Below are 16,927 nucleotides of genomic sequence, written 5' to 3'. Positions count from 1 at the left end.
TCTAGATATTGGAATTTATACTTTCTACAATCTTTCCATCTCTTATTATGAATATCAAAATAATCCCTCAATTCAAGCTGCAAAAAGCACAATACCTGAAACTGATACAGAAATCTATGATAAGCATGTCAGAAGGCAGATTTACAAGGCATGTATCATTTAAAATTATTCTTTATTGTTTTCGACAATTCTGATATCTAAGTTAACTTTCCATACCATCCTTATTATGTATGGTACAGTCAGTAGGAAGGCAAAATACCAATTGGGCTTTGATTGTCATTCCATGATTCCAGCTCTCTGTTGCATGGCTTACTGCAACTTATCTCTTCATTAGTACACATTCGAGTATTTCAATCTGTTCCTTTCAAAAGAAACTAGCGTCTTTTCTCTGAAAGAAAATCAGAAGATTATGTACAATGCTGTGAATCTATGGAAAGGCAGTTGCTCCCTTGTAATACAATGAATAATTACCGCAACGCACCATTGAAATCCTTCCACCAACCATAATCACAATTTTACAGGTTACAGACAATAGAAGAGATATGCTTTCATAATACCATGTCACAATACTAGTCTTTGAAATCTATAACAAGTGCATTGTGCTGCCACTGTACTCACTTCCTCTGGACGTGTCTCACATGTACTGCCACATCATTTTTCCAGGATGCTCCTTTCAGTTAACAGGCACTCGCAATGTGAACTTCTTATTTTCATGTTTTCCTTAGAACTTAGAAGGTTAAGGAGTGATCAAACTCTTCAAGGTATCAACAATAAAAGGCAGGATAGATAAAGATAAACTACTTCCATCGATTGAAGATGCAAAACTACATTCTAGATTAAAGTGGTGCTGGAAAAGCACAGCAGTTCAGGCAGCATCCGAGGAGCAGAAAAATTGACATTTTGGGCAAAAGCCTTTCATCAGGAATATTCCTGATGAAGGGCTTTTGCCCGAAACGTCGATTTTTCTGCTCCTCGGATGCTGCCTGAACTGCTGTGCTTTTCCAGCACCACTCTAATCTCGAATCTGGTTTCCAGCATCTGCAGTCATTGTTTTTACTGATGCAAAACTACAGGGTATTGTCTGATAATTAGGGCCAAACCATTCACGGGAGATATTAGGAAGCACTTCTATACACAGAGTGTGGTAGATGTCTGGAATACTCTTCCACAAGTGGCAGTGGATGCTCAGTCAGTTGTTAATTTTAGATCTGCTATAGTTACATTTTTGTTAAGCATTGAGTTGAATTGAATTTATTGTCACGTGAACCGGGGCACAGTGAAAGACTTTGTCTTGCGAGCAATACAGGCAGATCACAGAGTTAAGTAGCATAGATAAGTAAATAATAGGTAAACAGCAGCAAAAACAAAAACACAGATACAGGTGAATGTTAAGAATGTTAATGGATTGTGAGTCCATTCAGGATTCTAACAACAGTAGGGTAGAAACTGTTTTGAAACCGGCTGGTGCGAGTGTTCAGGCTTCCGTACCTTCTCCCCGATGGTAGAGGTATTAAGAGATATGGGCCAAAGGCAGTTATATGGAGTTTGATCGAAGATCAGCCATGATCTCATTGAATGGCAAAACAGGTTGGAGGGGCCAAATGGCCTACTCCTGTTTCTATGTTCCTATTGGTTAGATTTTCATCGGTACAGGTAAAGGTCACAATTATAGTTTTTCTTCTTTGCCCTGAGATAGCACTGGTAGTCCTAACAATTGAAGTGGTTGCTAGGCTATTTCAGATGGCATTAAGGATCAAACAAATAATGTATGACTGGAATAGTGTATGGGACATGCTGTTCCTAGATGTTCTGATGGTCAACCATAATATTCAGTAATGGTCAAATTTAGGTATAGGTGATAAGGTCACTTCCCTGACAGACATTAATGAGTGTTTTGGGATTTTAGAACAATCCAGCAGCTTTATTTAATTCATTAGGTTTCCATTGTTCTTGAATTGCCAGTCTGTTGTGTTATGTCTCACAGTCAGTATGTCAGTCTACCTTTAAAAGACATGCTCACGATATTATCGCTATGTCACAACATGTGTGACCTGAGTGTAAAAAGGTCTCAGACTGCATCTTATCCAAGTCACTTGATACTTGACACGCTAATGGAAGCATATTGGTTTGTAAATCAATAGCTTAATATGAACCCAGTCACAATGTGGCTGTGAATATAGTATTTGTATATATTAGTAAGCTGTAATAAACTGCTGGTGGTTAAACCATGCCAGGTTCCTTACTTTATGAGGAATGACATAAGCATTGCCACATCAGGTGAAATATCCTGTTGGAGGCAAAACCCCTACTACAGTCCTGAACGATAATCATTGTAAGCCAAGAGCCACATTTAACCCTTTATACCTCATATTTATCCACTGGCTGTCGTTCTGGAGTTACCTCCTAATGCCTCTCCATCTCTATACTTCTGTCTCTTTCTTTAAAGGCATTCCTTAAAATTATCTTTTCCTGACTTAACATAAAAGCAAAGCACTGTGAAGGCTGGATATCTGAAATTATAAACAGAAAATGCTGGAGAAACTCAACAAGTTTGGCAGCATATATGGCGAGAGAAACAGAGTGAATGTTTTGAGTCCATTATGACTCTACTTCAAAGAAAAATTCAAAGCATTAACTCTGTTTCTCTCTCATTAGATGCTGACAGACTTATGGATTTCTCTGGCACTTTCTGTTAGTATTTCTCCCTGTCTTAAAATCTCCTCACATGGCACTGCATAATTTTTTATTAGTGTTCTTGGTTAAACATCTTGGAACATTAGGACTTTTAAGACATATTATGATTGTAATTGTTTCCATTTTACTATGTCAAAGGGTCTACATAAAAGCTAATTGTTGGTGTTGTTAGACTCATGGCAGGAAAAAGGGAAGTCAATGTGCCATCAGGACCACCTGATGAGCATCGCTCCGAAAGCTAGTGTGCTTCCAATTAAACCTGTTGGGCTATAACCTGTGATTTTTAACTTGGATTTTGAATGTTGTACCAGCTTCAAATGTTGCCCTGGAGCCAAATCAATACTCCTCAGCAACCAAAAGAATATTTTATGTGGGCTTTGTGCCAGTGTTGTTATTAAATATGTGGTAAAACTGACAGCTTTATTCAATGATGGCATGTACTCAATATGGAAATGAGAATAAGGCAAAAAAGAGTGAAGCTCTTCAGAACATTCCATCAACTAGTGGATATCTCAACAATGACTTTAAGCCTAGCTTCTAACAATTATTCACCAGAGTACCGAATGAATATTACTGATTAATTTAGGTCACTGGATTAATATAAATTGAACATAACTCGGAAATGCATAAAAGTTAGTAATGGTTAGGAAGCAATATGCATTGTTAAAGAGGGTCTCCTTTGGGTAGGTTTGCAGCCATTTAGCTATCTCTTGTTCATAATAGATAAGGGTCCTGAAGAAGGGCTAATACCCGAAACGTCGATTCTCCTGTTCCCTAGATGCTGCCTGACCTGCTGCGCTTTTCCAGCAACACATTTCCATAATAGATAAGGGACTCACTAAACTTAAGTGAAGAAAGATGGCCACACAAAGTCTTGGTGGAAAAGTCTCATTCTTAAGTAACAAGAATAGTTTAGTATGTAGCAGCAAGATAGCAAGTTGGCAGAGTCTACCTCTTATGAGATGCCAAGCTAACATAGCTCACCTTTTTGTTAAGAGTAGGGTCAGACTATAATTTAGAACCCACTAGAACTGAGCTAGCTTCTCCCAGAGATGCACACTTTTAGACTGGTGGACAGATCTATACAAAGGCTTCAGAATCATAGAGTTTTACAGCATGGCAAAACGCTGTTCAGCCCATCAAATCCAGATTGGTCATCAAGCATCAATCTATTCCAATCCCACTTTCAGCACTTGCCCTGCAGCCTTGGATAAGTTATAAATGCATTAATATGAATAGTAGGTCAAAGGCTCAAATCAAAGCTAAAGAATGGCAAAGAATGACTAAAAGATGAATTGAGAAAAATATATCAGAGTATGAGAGGATGTTAGCTAGAAATGTAAATGTAAAAGATAGCAAGAGTTACTACAGATACGTAAAAAGGAAATGAGCTAATATAATGAGTGCTAATCCTCTAAGGAGTGAGAATAGAGAGTTAGTAGCAGATAAAGGGTATAGTTACTATAGACCACGGGTTGGACCGAAGGGTCTGTTTCCATGCTGTACACCTCTATGACTCTATGCTGTTCTCTTATTAAAGAATGAGAACTGGTGGTGGCTTAACCTAAGGGTCATCACACCTCAGGAGCACAGAGAAGCTGAAATGGGGAATTTTTCATGGTACCTTGGCCATGCTGTTGGCATTACACCACATTGTAAACCAGCCATGCAAAGGAGCGAACCACCCCCCAAAGAAAGTAAAAAGATGTATATGCAATATTAAATATGAAGTGCAGTGAGAAGTTTTTTTTTTATTGTTGCATGTTGTATAATTGTGTACTTGACAGAGGTAATGACTGAAGTAGTGACTATTTGGGAATAGATCTAACAATTTGTCAATGGGAAATAGGATAATGCAGCAACAGTAAAGGGATGTGGGGACTAGTCTGATACAACTATGGGGACGGTACAGGTCCTGATGATACAGATACAAGGATGACATAGACACCATGATTAATACAGGTAGTGAAACTGAAACATGATAAAGCAGTTAGTGATGAAACAGATATGACAATGGTACAGTATAGGGATAATACAGTTAATGATGGCAGAAACGCAGGATGAGACAGGTAGTGATGACCCAGATACATTGGGGATTCAGGTACAGTAGCAATACAGACAAGGAGGTGATACAGAAACAATGCGGACCGCACACAGTAGTGCTACAGGAAACATGATAATATAGGTATGGGGATGACAAGTGCTCTGTGCAATAAATACCAACATATTCTGGTTAGGTGAGCCAAACTCTTTCCACGTGAAGGTTCACACAGAAAGAACTTTGTAACAACAAACCAAGACTAAGGATAGCTTCGTGAGATCAACATAATTTACAAAGAAAATCACAACAGACAAAAGCAACGCGATCCAATGAATAATAAAACATAACCTTTATCCTTGTAAGGAAAGGAGGTTTATGAACATCGAAAGAATTATTTCATACCCGTATGCTGCAACATTTTTTTTACGTACAAATAGCGAGGCGTTTTTGAAATAGCGTCGGAACTTCTTCCGAATCAAGAAACAGTTTTATTTTATAAATTGGAGACGGAGATGAGGCAGTAGGTGATCGCCGAACTCTGCACCGTTTTATTTGCAACCTGGCAGTTAGGAATTCAGACAAATCCACGGATTCATTCATTTCCAAACAGACCTCCGCCTTTTTAGCCCCAAACTTCTGTCCATCTGTCCGAATGTGATTCAGAGTCAAGACGCTGGTTTAATATCCCTCTCCTTCCCCACCGCTGCCCAGCACCTCAGGATGCGTTAGTGCCGCAGAGATGTGGTGGGAATGCAGGTGTGGAGATGGAAGGAGTTGTCCCTTTTTCAAAGGTACGTCTACAATGAGGTCAAAGCGCTGCACTGTACTGAGGTCGGAGAAGCTGATCTTCGCTCTATTCTGGACTCAGCCGTTTCGTTTATACTGCAGGTGTTGACTTTCTACTGGAGAAAGACTGTTTTAAGAGACAACACCGTCCTTTTTTATCGGGCGGTGTAAAATCTGACTTCAAAGACTTTCCCCGTTGACGAGTTAATGTCTAAAATGATTCGTAACTTATGTTTTGAAGAAGTCACATTAGACTTGATATCTCAAATATATTCTCCTCTGCATAGATGTTGAGTTTCTCCAGCACTTTCTGTTTTTACACATAAACTATTGTGGGTATCTCCTCGTTATTTTGCCACAGATTTAAATTTCCTTTCTGATCGTTACTAGAAGCGGCGCTTTAGTGTTAAGCTCCGGTTTGGGAAGGGCATTTTAAAGTGTTGCCTTATATTTCGTTTCTGATCGCCTACAGAATTGCAAACATCCCCAAACTGAAGCAAATTTCATCCCATCGTGAAAACAAAACGAAGCGCTGTGGTGGCTGGAGATCCGAAACAAACAAAAACAAAAATTGCAGCTGTTCTGGTAGACAATAAAGTTTGGATCTAGAAGCAGGGTGCGGGTGGGGGGTGGGCGGTTATATTTGGATCTGATTGTCATATTGATTTATTTGGAATCCTTTGCCGGGTGCGAAATCCAGTCCAGATTTTGTGCTGTACCGGACCATAACTCCATCCATCCCCCCCACCCCTTACCAATGGGATGTCTGGGGCATGTTTATTTAAAGTAGTGAGCATACAAATGACTGCCCGTTTACAACAAATCCCTCTTGCATTTGCTGGAGCCGGTGATGCCCCAGCCACCGAGTTGCTGTGTTGAGTGTGTCGGAGCCACCCATGCAACATGAAGACCCCGAGGGACAGCTCGACGCCCCACTGCCCCAAGAAATCACCGCCTTTTCCCCGGCTCTCTTCCTATCTCATCGACAGCATCTTGGGACGTAGCAGTCCACCCAATAAACGTGAGGTTTTCCCTTCCTCTGCCACACGGACCGACAAGGAGCCCGAGGGAGAGACGGCCTCTCTTCAACTGAAGATGGGGAGTGAATTTTCGCCAAGGGTGGAAGTTGAGGGTAAGGTGACAGCTCCTTATCGTTTGATTTAGAACAAAGTTTGACGTTGGCCATTGCAAAATAAAACATTTTGGCTCGGGAGCAACTCCACATAAAACCATAGTTAACATTGTGACTTCCTTAGAACTGAAAAATTCATTTCTGACTTCTCAAACTCAAAACATTAACTCTGTTTCTCTCTCACAGGTGCCACCTGACCCGCGGATTTTCTCCAGCATTGTCTGCATTAGATTTCCAATATCTTCAGCAACATTTCATTTTTATCATTTCTAGAATATTATTAAATAAGGAAACAAAGCGCGTCACTCAGTCCGTAAACGGCGGGGAAAATGTCAAAAATTAAACAGCGTTTCCTCAGAAACAACAGAAAATGTTGGAGAAACTCAGCAGGTCTGGCAGAAACTGTGGGGAGAAAGGGTCTGAAGTGTCAGTTTAATTTTTTAAATTTCCTCCACAGATGCTGCCAGACCTCTTGAGTTTCTCCAGCAATTGATCGTTTTTGTTTCAAACGTCCAGAATCCACAGTTCTTTGTTTTACGTTCAGACAGAAGACTTTTGAAAAAAAAATCTGGTCAAGTTAAGTTTGTGTACAGAAAAAGAAGCAGAGGTTGCTGAAAAAGCTCAGCAGCTCTGTGCAGAGATATCAGAGTTAACGTTTCTGGTCCGGTGACCCTTCTTCAGAACAATAGGTGTGCATAGATGTTTGAGTTGATGTTACCCCTCAGTGTTTTAACTGCAGGTCGTGTGTGTTTGTGTGTGTCTTTGTGTTTTTATGCAGGTCAACCCGAAGTAGGAAGGGTTTGCGGGTTGGAATGGTATCAATCGAGTCGTTCCAAACGGGAGGAAGCGAGCAGAGGCGAACCTGAGAATTGGTTTAATGAACTTGCTTCAAGGGAAAGCGATTCGGGCTCCGGTTTAATGAGTGGACCGGATCCAGTGAAAGCTCCGCCGAAAGACGGAGGGGACAATGCGGGGAGTTGTGGGGAGAGAGAGGCCTCGGCGGACAACCAGGTTCTGGAACAAGGAGGAGGGGTAGACCAACCGAGTGAGGACACGGAGCAGAAAGAGAGCACCAGGGAGAACCGGACCCTTCAGTATTACTCTTGTCCAGGAGACCAGGAGCACGGCTCGTTCAAGCGCAAACAGCGCCGCTACAGAACCACTTTCACCAACTTCCAGCTGGAGGAACTGGAGAGGGCTTTCAGGAAAACGCACTACCCCGATGTCTTCACAAGGTAAGACTCCCACAGCGGACCGTGGCTGTTAGCCGCGTATCACCCAGACAGTGAGTGTCTCTTCTGGAGCTCCTGGAGTGAGTACCGTTCGGGCTTTGTAAGGATCTAAACTCCACCAAAATGAAAGAGAAGGACAATCATTTAGAATGAACTGTTGTCAGTGTCAAAGGTTCCACGATAAACCTTCCTTTGAGCGACCCAAAATGCACAGCAAATAAGACAGACTTGTCACTGCCGCGCGAAATAACATTTCTGATTCGTTCAGAAATTTAGAGCTGAAAACAAGATTAAAAACACCATTCTAAAATGCCTCGTTGAAACACGATTTAGTGCAACATGTTAAAGCAGATAATCCCTCTTCCTCTGGAGTCTCATTGCCCGAAATCTCGATTTCGTTTTGTTGAGGGACCTCAAAGGTGTTCCCAAAATTCGAGTTCCTTAAAGCTGCAATTCGTTCTTAGTTATGGCGACTGCTAATACTCATTCTCCTTTCGTTCAAATGTACTTAAGAAAATCTTTTTCCAGCCACGAAATGTATAGAAAAAGGGAGTCGTACTTTTTTTTCTTTGTCATTATAACGAGACAACGGCAGGCTAAAAAAAAATTGTCCAGTTCAACTTGTTTTGCTTGGTCAATAATGGTTTGTGTTTGTTCACAAGGGAGGACTTGGCCATGCGACTGGATTTAACCGAAGCCAGGGTGCAGGTATGTGTATCTTTCTCGGCAGGAGTCTTCATCGGCAGCCCCAGAGAGTGGCAGGGGGCAGAAGGGGAGGTTTAATAAGCTCTAATAACGACCAGATTGCACTCTGTGCTCTGAACTTCTGAATCAAAGCAACCCACATGAAAGCGTTTGAGGGAGAGAATCTATTTTAGATTAAATGAGCAGAATTTAGATTTAGTCATCGGCTCGTTCATTGCTAAAGTGATGGATTAAACGTTCCCCTTATCATTGGTTGTTGCAGATCAAAGTTAAATCGCCCGGATTCCGTATATTCAGCGCTGAAAAGTTTCTGTTCTCTGGGGGCTGGTGAAATTACAAAAGGCCTTGGGGAGTGTCAATGAATAGAAACCATATGGCGGACACTAGCGGGACTGGGTGGCCCTGTGTGCGTTTATAAAAAAAAACAAAAAAAAAACCCACTCGATCCTTGACAATGTGCCATTTTCAAACACGGTGCTCATAATTAGATCTCAAACCATAACCGTTCCAAATCAATAACTCAGAGCTTGGAAGTTTATATATACATATAAAGAAAATGTATATATATCCCAAGGTGAAATTCCCGAGCCCGAACACCATTTTCTGTCCAAAACATTGATTCTAGCAGAATCTGAAATAAGAAGGATACAAGGATACGGCGCTCATTTACATTTTGTTTAGTTCGTGTCTCATCCAAATGTTGTGTCTGAAGTATTAATTGGGGCGTTCCGTTTAGACGCTTTCTGATTGCTGTAGAATAGAGACCTGATCCGCTGTGAGTCTTGCTCTCAGTGTCGACTGTCTGGGATATAATTCGACCAAACTATGAGGTTTCTGAATGTACTGTACCTGAAGAGCTGTAGGTCTTAACTATAATCGTTCATGATTCCCCAGCCTTCGTAAGGACCGTAGGAAACTGTCTGTCACTATTTTACACAGCCAAGCGGTGCCAAAGGTAGAGCAGCTTAACTATCTGACCTTGAGATGTCGTGTGTGTTACATCATTAAAATGGGACGAATTCAAAGTGTGAGTGAGAACTGATACTTAAAGAAACTTAAAACGCATTGATTTCAGTCCATTCTACCGTGGTTTGGAAATAAATCAAAAATTCGAGGTTGCAAATCTCCCAACTCTTTATCAAAATTGGGATACATGATTTTATATCATTGTATATTGTTTTAAGTTTCACATGCACACAACTCTCTTTAGGTACATGTGATGGTATAGAAAGTTTTTTAAGGCAGTTTTTATTTCAAATCGTTTAACTGAATCCACAGACTGACAGTTCTCAATCTGGATTATTCGGTAGAATTAGTGCGAGATACAATTAATTGCCCAACTTCATCTTAATTGATTAAATCGTATTTTTCTTTATTCATTCGTGGGGCGTGTGTATCGCCGACTGGGCCAGCATATATTGCAAAAACAGAAATTGGTGGAGAAACCCAGCAGGTCTGGCAGCATCTGTCCAGAGAGAGAAACAGAGTTAACGTTTCGAGTCCGGTGAAGTTTTTTTAGAATTGGCATGTATTGTCCATCCCTAGTTGCCCTTAAGATGGTGGTTGTAAACTTCTTTCCTGAACCGCTGCAGTCCTTCTCATTATATCTGAAATCTAATTAACTTCAAATTGAAGCAAGACGTGTACAGCTGTTCCGATTATGCTTCGTTTTATAATAATTTAAACCTACCTTTCCTACTCTTTAGCAGCATGCATAATCCCAATTGCTCTATCAGTGGTTATTCCATCATTGTTCATAATCGATGCTGCTCAGTTTAAAAAGGCTATTCCGTTTATGTATCCACTCTTGGGATGTGGGTATGGCTGGGCTGAGCAATCAGTTATTGGCCTCCCCAATTGCCCTTGAAGAAGTGGCCTTCTTGAACCGCTGTAGTCCCTGTGCTGTCGGTGCCACGAGGGAGGCAATTCCAGGACTTTGACCCAGGACCGTGAAGGCAAGGTGATACATTTCCAAGTCAGGATGGTAAGTGGCTGAGAGGGCTTGCAGGTGGTGGAGTTCTCATGTACCTGCTGCTCTTGTCCCTCTAGATGGAAGTAGTTATGGGTTTGGAAGGCGTTGTCTTGGGCGAATATCAGCAGTGCAACTTGTAGATGGCACATACTGCTGGAATCATTGATGGTTTGTGGAGGTTTACAAAGCTCTCAAACTGCCCTGTTCCCTCTGTTCCTCCCCAGGTTTGGTTTCAGAACCGTCGAGCCAAGTGGAGGAAGCGGGAGAAGGCTGGAAACCTGGGTCATCCTCACGCCCTGTCCTTGGCCAGTCCACTGGGGCTGTACTTGGATGTACCAGTGGGCCATTCCTCAGGCGTGGAGCCGAGCTGGAGGTCAGCGTCAATCCCATCCCTTGCTGCACCAGCAACTGCCAGCGCCTACAACCCAGCAGCCCAGTTAGGCATCAGCACTTTCATCGGGACCACATTCTTCAGACACCCGTTGCTCAGTCCACACTTTGGGAGGTGAGTTGCCAACGACCTTCAAGCTGATATCTTCATGCAGTGAAGAGAAATTCTTTCCAAAATCTGGCCATGAGCCTTCCCCAATAAAAGGAAAGTACTGCGGATGCTGGGAATCTGAAACAAACACGGAAAAAGCTGGAGAAACGCAGCAAGTCTGGCAGCATCTCAGTAGGGAGAGACAGAGTTAATCTTCTCGTCCCAAATGACTTTTCTGTGGAACACCTTCCCTGTCGGTTGCAGGAGCGAATGCTTTTAATGAAAAAAAAAACGCAGCAAGTACTCAAGTTTTTTGGCAGCGCCGGTGGAGAGAGAAACGGCGTTTAAACATTTCAGTTCGATAGCCATTCTCCACAGATGTTGCCAGAGCCACTGAGCAATTAGATTTCCTGCATTTTTCTCCTGCATGAATATAACATGATTTGGAGGTGCCGGTGTTGGACTGGGGTGCACTAAGTTTTAACTATCAATATAACACAGTTTGTTTCCAATCCCAACCTACCTGTTCAGTAATTGTCTTCGTTTACCGCTGCCTTAATACTGCGCGTCACTTACTTATTTAATTATATAGCGAAGGAAATCTGACCTCCATGTGACTCCTACCCAACGCAACGTGGGTGACTTTTAACTGCCTTCTGATGTGAATTAGCAAGCCAGACAGTTCAAGGACATTTAGGAATGGGCTACAAATCCTAACACAGACAGTGACGCCACGCCCCACGAAAGAATAAAACGCGTGAGAATGTTTATATTTCTTTTCTTAACCAACCTTATCCTCATATCCAAGTGAGCGTTTGCTGATGTTGGAGGGGATGTCACGATGTAACTTCCCAAAGTTAGAGAAATATAGGACATTCACACTGGTGTTATATTAAGCTATTCAATTTCAGATTATTCAAGTTAGGGCAACTACTCCAGAGAATATCCACAACTAACTTGCCATTTCAATTCCCTCCTAATAGACATGGTTCTGTTAAAGAGACGTAAACAGTTATATTGTTGGATGGCCATCACTCCATATTAAGCATGGGCCATAGTTCCCACATACTATTTCAGTCGATACAGCAATTAAACCCATATTCTTGATGTCATACTGTACCGCGAGCTGACTATCTAGCCATAGTCAAACCCTTGTAATGTATCGATTGAAAAATTCACAATGCTATCATAGCTTCTCCCCCCTATTCCTATGAGAAGAGAGTGGATGGATTTAGGAAAACGAGCAAAGTCTGTGGCTAAGAGTTGCTGGAAATTCGTCGAAATATACTTTTCAGCAACAGAAAATAAAAGTTGAGATTAGATCGTGAAAACAGAAAGGCTCAGCGTTGAGAGTCCTAAATGATTTCTTCAGAACCGAATAGACTTGGTATGGTAGTGTTGTTTCCCTCTCGACAGATGCTGCCAGACCTGCAGAGTTTCTCCAGTACCTTTTGTTTTTATTTCAGATTTCTAACATCGGCAATATTTCACTTTTATAAAAACTGAGAAACTCAGCAGGTCAGGCAGCATCTGCGGAGAGAAAACAGTGTGAATGCGTCAAGTTGCGGTATCACTTTTTCTCTGGTATCCCGCAGTGCACTCCTTTTACCCTCCAGTAGGACATGGCCCGCCTCTGGAAGGTCATCTCTTGGTAGTTTAAGACCCCTCAACAGGGGTAGACTCGCCAACTTTAAGGGCATTTAAATGGTCATTGGATAAACATATGGATGATAATGGAATGGTGTGGGTCAGATGGGCTTCAGATTGGTTCCACAGGTCGGCGCAACATCGAGGGCCAAAGGGTCTGCATTGCGCTGTAATGTTCTATGTTCTAACACTTCTCACAAGTGGTGTCCCCTCCCCGCCTCCACACAGACACATCCCCGAAGGTCACCCTACCTTCTTTTGAAATGACAATAATGTTTTGCATCCTGCACAGCTGACCCTTCATTGCGAATATTGTATCATTCCTCCAGCACTCAAACAGAATCAATCTGTGTTGCTTATGCACTTAATTTTCGTATACTTCATCTAAAGCCTTCCACCCTACTTTCTGGACATTTCTGAGTAGTCTGTATTTAATGAGATCGATTATGTCATATTCAATTTATTTTAAGCATGGGCCAGCTTGTCACACGATCAATATTTTTATTCGTTCATGGATTGTGTATGTCTCTCCAACTTGTACAGTTCATGGATTGTGTATGTCTCCCCAACTTTGAAATTATTAGGTTTTTTTTAAGATTAGATTCCCTAAGTTTGGAAACAGGCCCGGCCCAACCAATCCATTTCCCCTCTGACTAATGCACCTAACACTATGGGCAATTTAGCATGGCCAATTCACCTGACCTGCACATCTTTGGTCTGTGGGAGGAAACCCACGCAGACACGGCAGAACATGCAAACTCCACATAGACAGTCGCCCGAGGCTGGAATCGAACCTGTGGCCCTGGTGTTGTGAGGCAGCAGTACTAACCACTGAGCCACCATATGGCCCTTAACCTACCCGAGGTGGAAGGTGATCACAATCGGACAATTTGAATACATTTTTGGTGGTGGGAGTTGGTACGGGGCGAAAGGGTTAGGGGATTGGGAAGGAGGAAATGCCCGAGGTATTCAGCAGTCCGCAGTATTTGTGGACATACAAAAACAGAAATTTACTGGAAAAGCTCAGCAGGTCTGGCAGCATCTGTGCAGAGAAATCAGAGTAATATTTCAAGTCTAGTGAGGGCCACTGAAGGGTCACTCGACTCTAAACATTAACTCTGATTTCTCTCCACAGATGCTACCAGACCTGCTGAGCTTTTCCAATAAATTAATGTTGTTGCTGCCGATTCACAACATCCGCAGTTATTTCGGTTTTTATATATGTTAATATTTCGGGCTCCCCACACACAGACACCTGGATCTGAACTGTTTTGTCTAGTCTCTTGCGCTGAAGTTGCCTGACCCTCTCTATGTCCTGCTCCTTGGATGCTGCCTGACCTGCTGCAGCAACACATTTTTGAGCAACACATTTTTCAGCTCTGATCTCCAGCATCTGCAGTCCTCACTTTCTCCTCTCTATGTTTTGCAGTGTTTACTTTCCCATTTCTAGCAGCACTTTACTGTTTTGTTTCACTAAATTACTGGCGAAATTGGCTCTCTGGAAAGGGTAGAATTAAAGCCAGAAACAAAAACAGAAATTGCTGGAAAAGCTCAGCAGGTCTGTGCAGAGAAATCAGAGTTAATGTTTTAGGTCCGGGTTCTGACGAAGGATCACTCAACCCGAAATGTTAATTGTGATTTCTCTCCACAGATGCTACCAGAACTGCTGAGCTTTTCCAGCAATTTCTGCTGTTGTTTCCGATTCACAGCATCCGCAGTGCTTTTTAATTTAGAATTAAGACCGCTTCGTCTCTTCCCGGGGTATTCAGCAAGCGAGTTGTTCTTGTGCCTTTTTTTTATCGTTGATTTTGCAGATTTTTCACCATGAATCCGCTGATGGCAGCCTCGCTGGTGGTGAAACCTTCGATTCCCAGTCTGGACCCCAGTGTGTTTCCAGCCCAGCCTCAGTCGACTGTCTTGGATAGGAAATCCTCCAGCATCGCCAGTCTGAGACTCAGAGCGAAAGAACACTCGGCGCCGAGCCCCCCAATCGCTCTGCTCCCGAACCTAGCAAGTGCAGGCAAAGAGGTGTGCTGAAAGATAAAGCTGCCAACTCCCCTCCAAACCCCCACCCAGTCAGCCCCTTAAAAGGGGTTGGCGGTCACTGAGCACACACAGTGTCTCCCGCTCAGCAACAGAGCAGAGGCAGCCGGAGTGAAAGCAGAGTTTGGAACCCAAGTGAATCGCTTTTTGGGGGGGAGGGGGAGGGGGTGGGGGTGGGGGGGGGGGGAGTTCTTATTGTTGGAGAGCTTGTCCCCGTGAAACGGACTTTAGTCGGTAGGGGCAAACAAACAACAAAAAACGTCACTCGTCCTTCTGTGGCAAAGCTGCCTGTCAACATTTTATTGTAAACAAACAGAAACCAAAGCCAAACAAGTTTCACCTGCTTCGCCATCCCCTTCCTCTCAAAACAAAATCCGCTACAACTGTTTAGTAGCACCCACACGCTGAAAGACCTCCGCATTCAATAACGTGTAACAGTGTAGATAGATGTACTGAGACCGTGACTCATAAATGATCTATGTAATTTATAAAATGGCTATCAGATGCAACAGAATATATAGTATTTTAACGTTAAGTGATGCGTCTCGTGTTATCTCCCACCTTATTCAATGAGATTTATTCTCTGCAAAGTGTATTTTATGATGCTGTCAGGTGATTATCCGCTGCGCTCTACTTTGGAACCGCCTAATCTGCTCCACGATCAGAGGAATGTGGAGTTGACTGGAGCAGAACAGACGGATTTGTAAGATTTCCCCCGCAGACTGCGGCACTTAGATGTCAAGAAGTAGGAAAAGGAGCACGCCGTTCGGCCCTTCGAGTCCTGCTCCGGTTCGGACAGGATCGGACTGTGTCTTAACAATGGGCAAAAAAATGCATTAACGCTTCATTCAGCAACTCAATGGTACACCAATGACTAGCGCCATGCTCTTGGGAGCTAATTAATCTTCATCGTTATCGTTCAGTCCAATTTGACGGCCTACAAAACACTAACAAAGACTAACAAAATTTAAGGGAACAAACCATGAAGGCATCGAGATCTACAGCACAGAAGCGAGCTCTTCGGCCCATCAAATCTGCGCTGGTCAAAAACAACCACCTAACTATTCTAATCCCTCCATTTTCTAGCCCGTAGCCCACAGACTGTATTTCATGGCATTGCAAGCACACATCTATAGTTTATTTGCAAACTCCTTGTAAAGTCACCCTGCCCTGATTGATTATTTTGGAAATGGGTGGGGATGATTTCTTTTTCAGAAGTGTCGAATTGGGCAGCTTGCTAAAGGAAAGATCGAAATATTGTATCCCGTGTTTTCTAAAAGACAAAAGACGATGAATTGTTAATAAGATCGCGATAAAGCCAAATTCAGAGTTCAAGTCCTGACCCTTTTTATATAAAAAAATACAATCGGCAGCTCAAACATTTATTTAACAAACGGAAAGACCCGAAGGAAGATGCTAATGAATGTATTTATCGAAATAATTGAGCGGTAATATTGTGAATTGTTTAATGTTGAATTAACTAGTTTATTTCATGCTGAATTTCAACAAACTTGGGACGTTTGAAGTTTCCTTGCTTCCCAAGTGAGCGGGCTCATTTCGACAGCGCTCTGCAACTAAACGGATGCTGTTTCTGAAGGGAAGCTTAGACAATGAGTTGGACCATCCAGGAGGATTTGATCAGCAGCTGATAAAACAGCTCCATCACAAACTGAGTGACAACAGGATTCTGATACACTGACAGACCCTCAGATACACACACACACACACGGACACGGGGACACACACAGGGTCACATAAAAAGTACACACACCATCGTTAGTCACAAAAATGTCCCGAGCTAATGCTGCTCCTTTAAGAGCTGAGAGGCAATGATTGGACGTGAAAGGGGCAGTAATTCATGACTGGTGGAATTTTACTAACTGTTGTCTTCAGACGAAAGCATGCCTTCCCGACTTGATACTGGTGTAATGGAACTAAATAGTTTGAGAATCAGGGCCAGACCATTCAGGAGAGATGTCAGGAAGAATTTCTACACACAGAGGGTGTTAGATGTTTGGAACTCTCTTCCACAAATAGCGGTGGATGCTGGATCAATGGCCAGTTTTAAATCTGAGATAGATACATTTTAATTAATCAAACTATGGGCCAAAGGCAGGTATATGGAATTAGGCCATATATCAACCATGGTCTCACTGAATGGTGGAACAGGCTCGAGGGGCTGAATTGCCTGCTT

The 16,927-nt window shown here is 42.5% G+C and overlaps 1 protein-coding gene across 1 annotated transcript; it reads left to right on the top strand.

Moving 5' to 3' along the window:
* Window positions 1-6,403: 6,403 nt before the first annotated feature.
* On the top strand, window positions 6,404-14,839 carry LOC122557522 (aristaless-related homeobox protein A-like). The gene is made up of 5 exons (XM_043705272.2): window positions 6,404-6,653; window positions 7,432-7,888; window positions 8,548-8,593; window positions 10,787-11,067; window positions 14,505-14,839. The coding sequence occupies exons 1-5, from the start codon at window positions 6,425-6,427 to the stop codon at window positions 14,725-14,727; spliced, it is 1,236 nt and encodes a 411-aa protein (XP_043561207.2). The 5' UTR covers window positions 6,404-6,424; the 3' UTR covers window positions 14,728-14,839.
* Window positions 14,840-16,927: the final 2,088 nt, after the last annotated feature.

Source organism: Chiloscyllium plagiosum, unplaced genomic scaffold (assembly GCF_037043375.1).
Source record: "Chiloscyllium plagiosum isolate Xiang-an unplaced genomic scaffold, Cpla_swu_hap1 HiC_scaffold_11, whole genome shotgun sequence".
Classification (NCBI taxonomy): Eukaryota; Metazoa; Chordata; class Chondrichthyes; order Orectolobiformes; family Hemiscylliidae; genus Chiloscyllium; species Chiloscyllium plagiosum.
The sequence above is the reverse complement of the archived record's forward strand: the minus strand, read 5'-3'. Positions and strand labels throughout refer to the sequence as shown.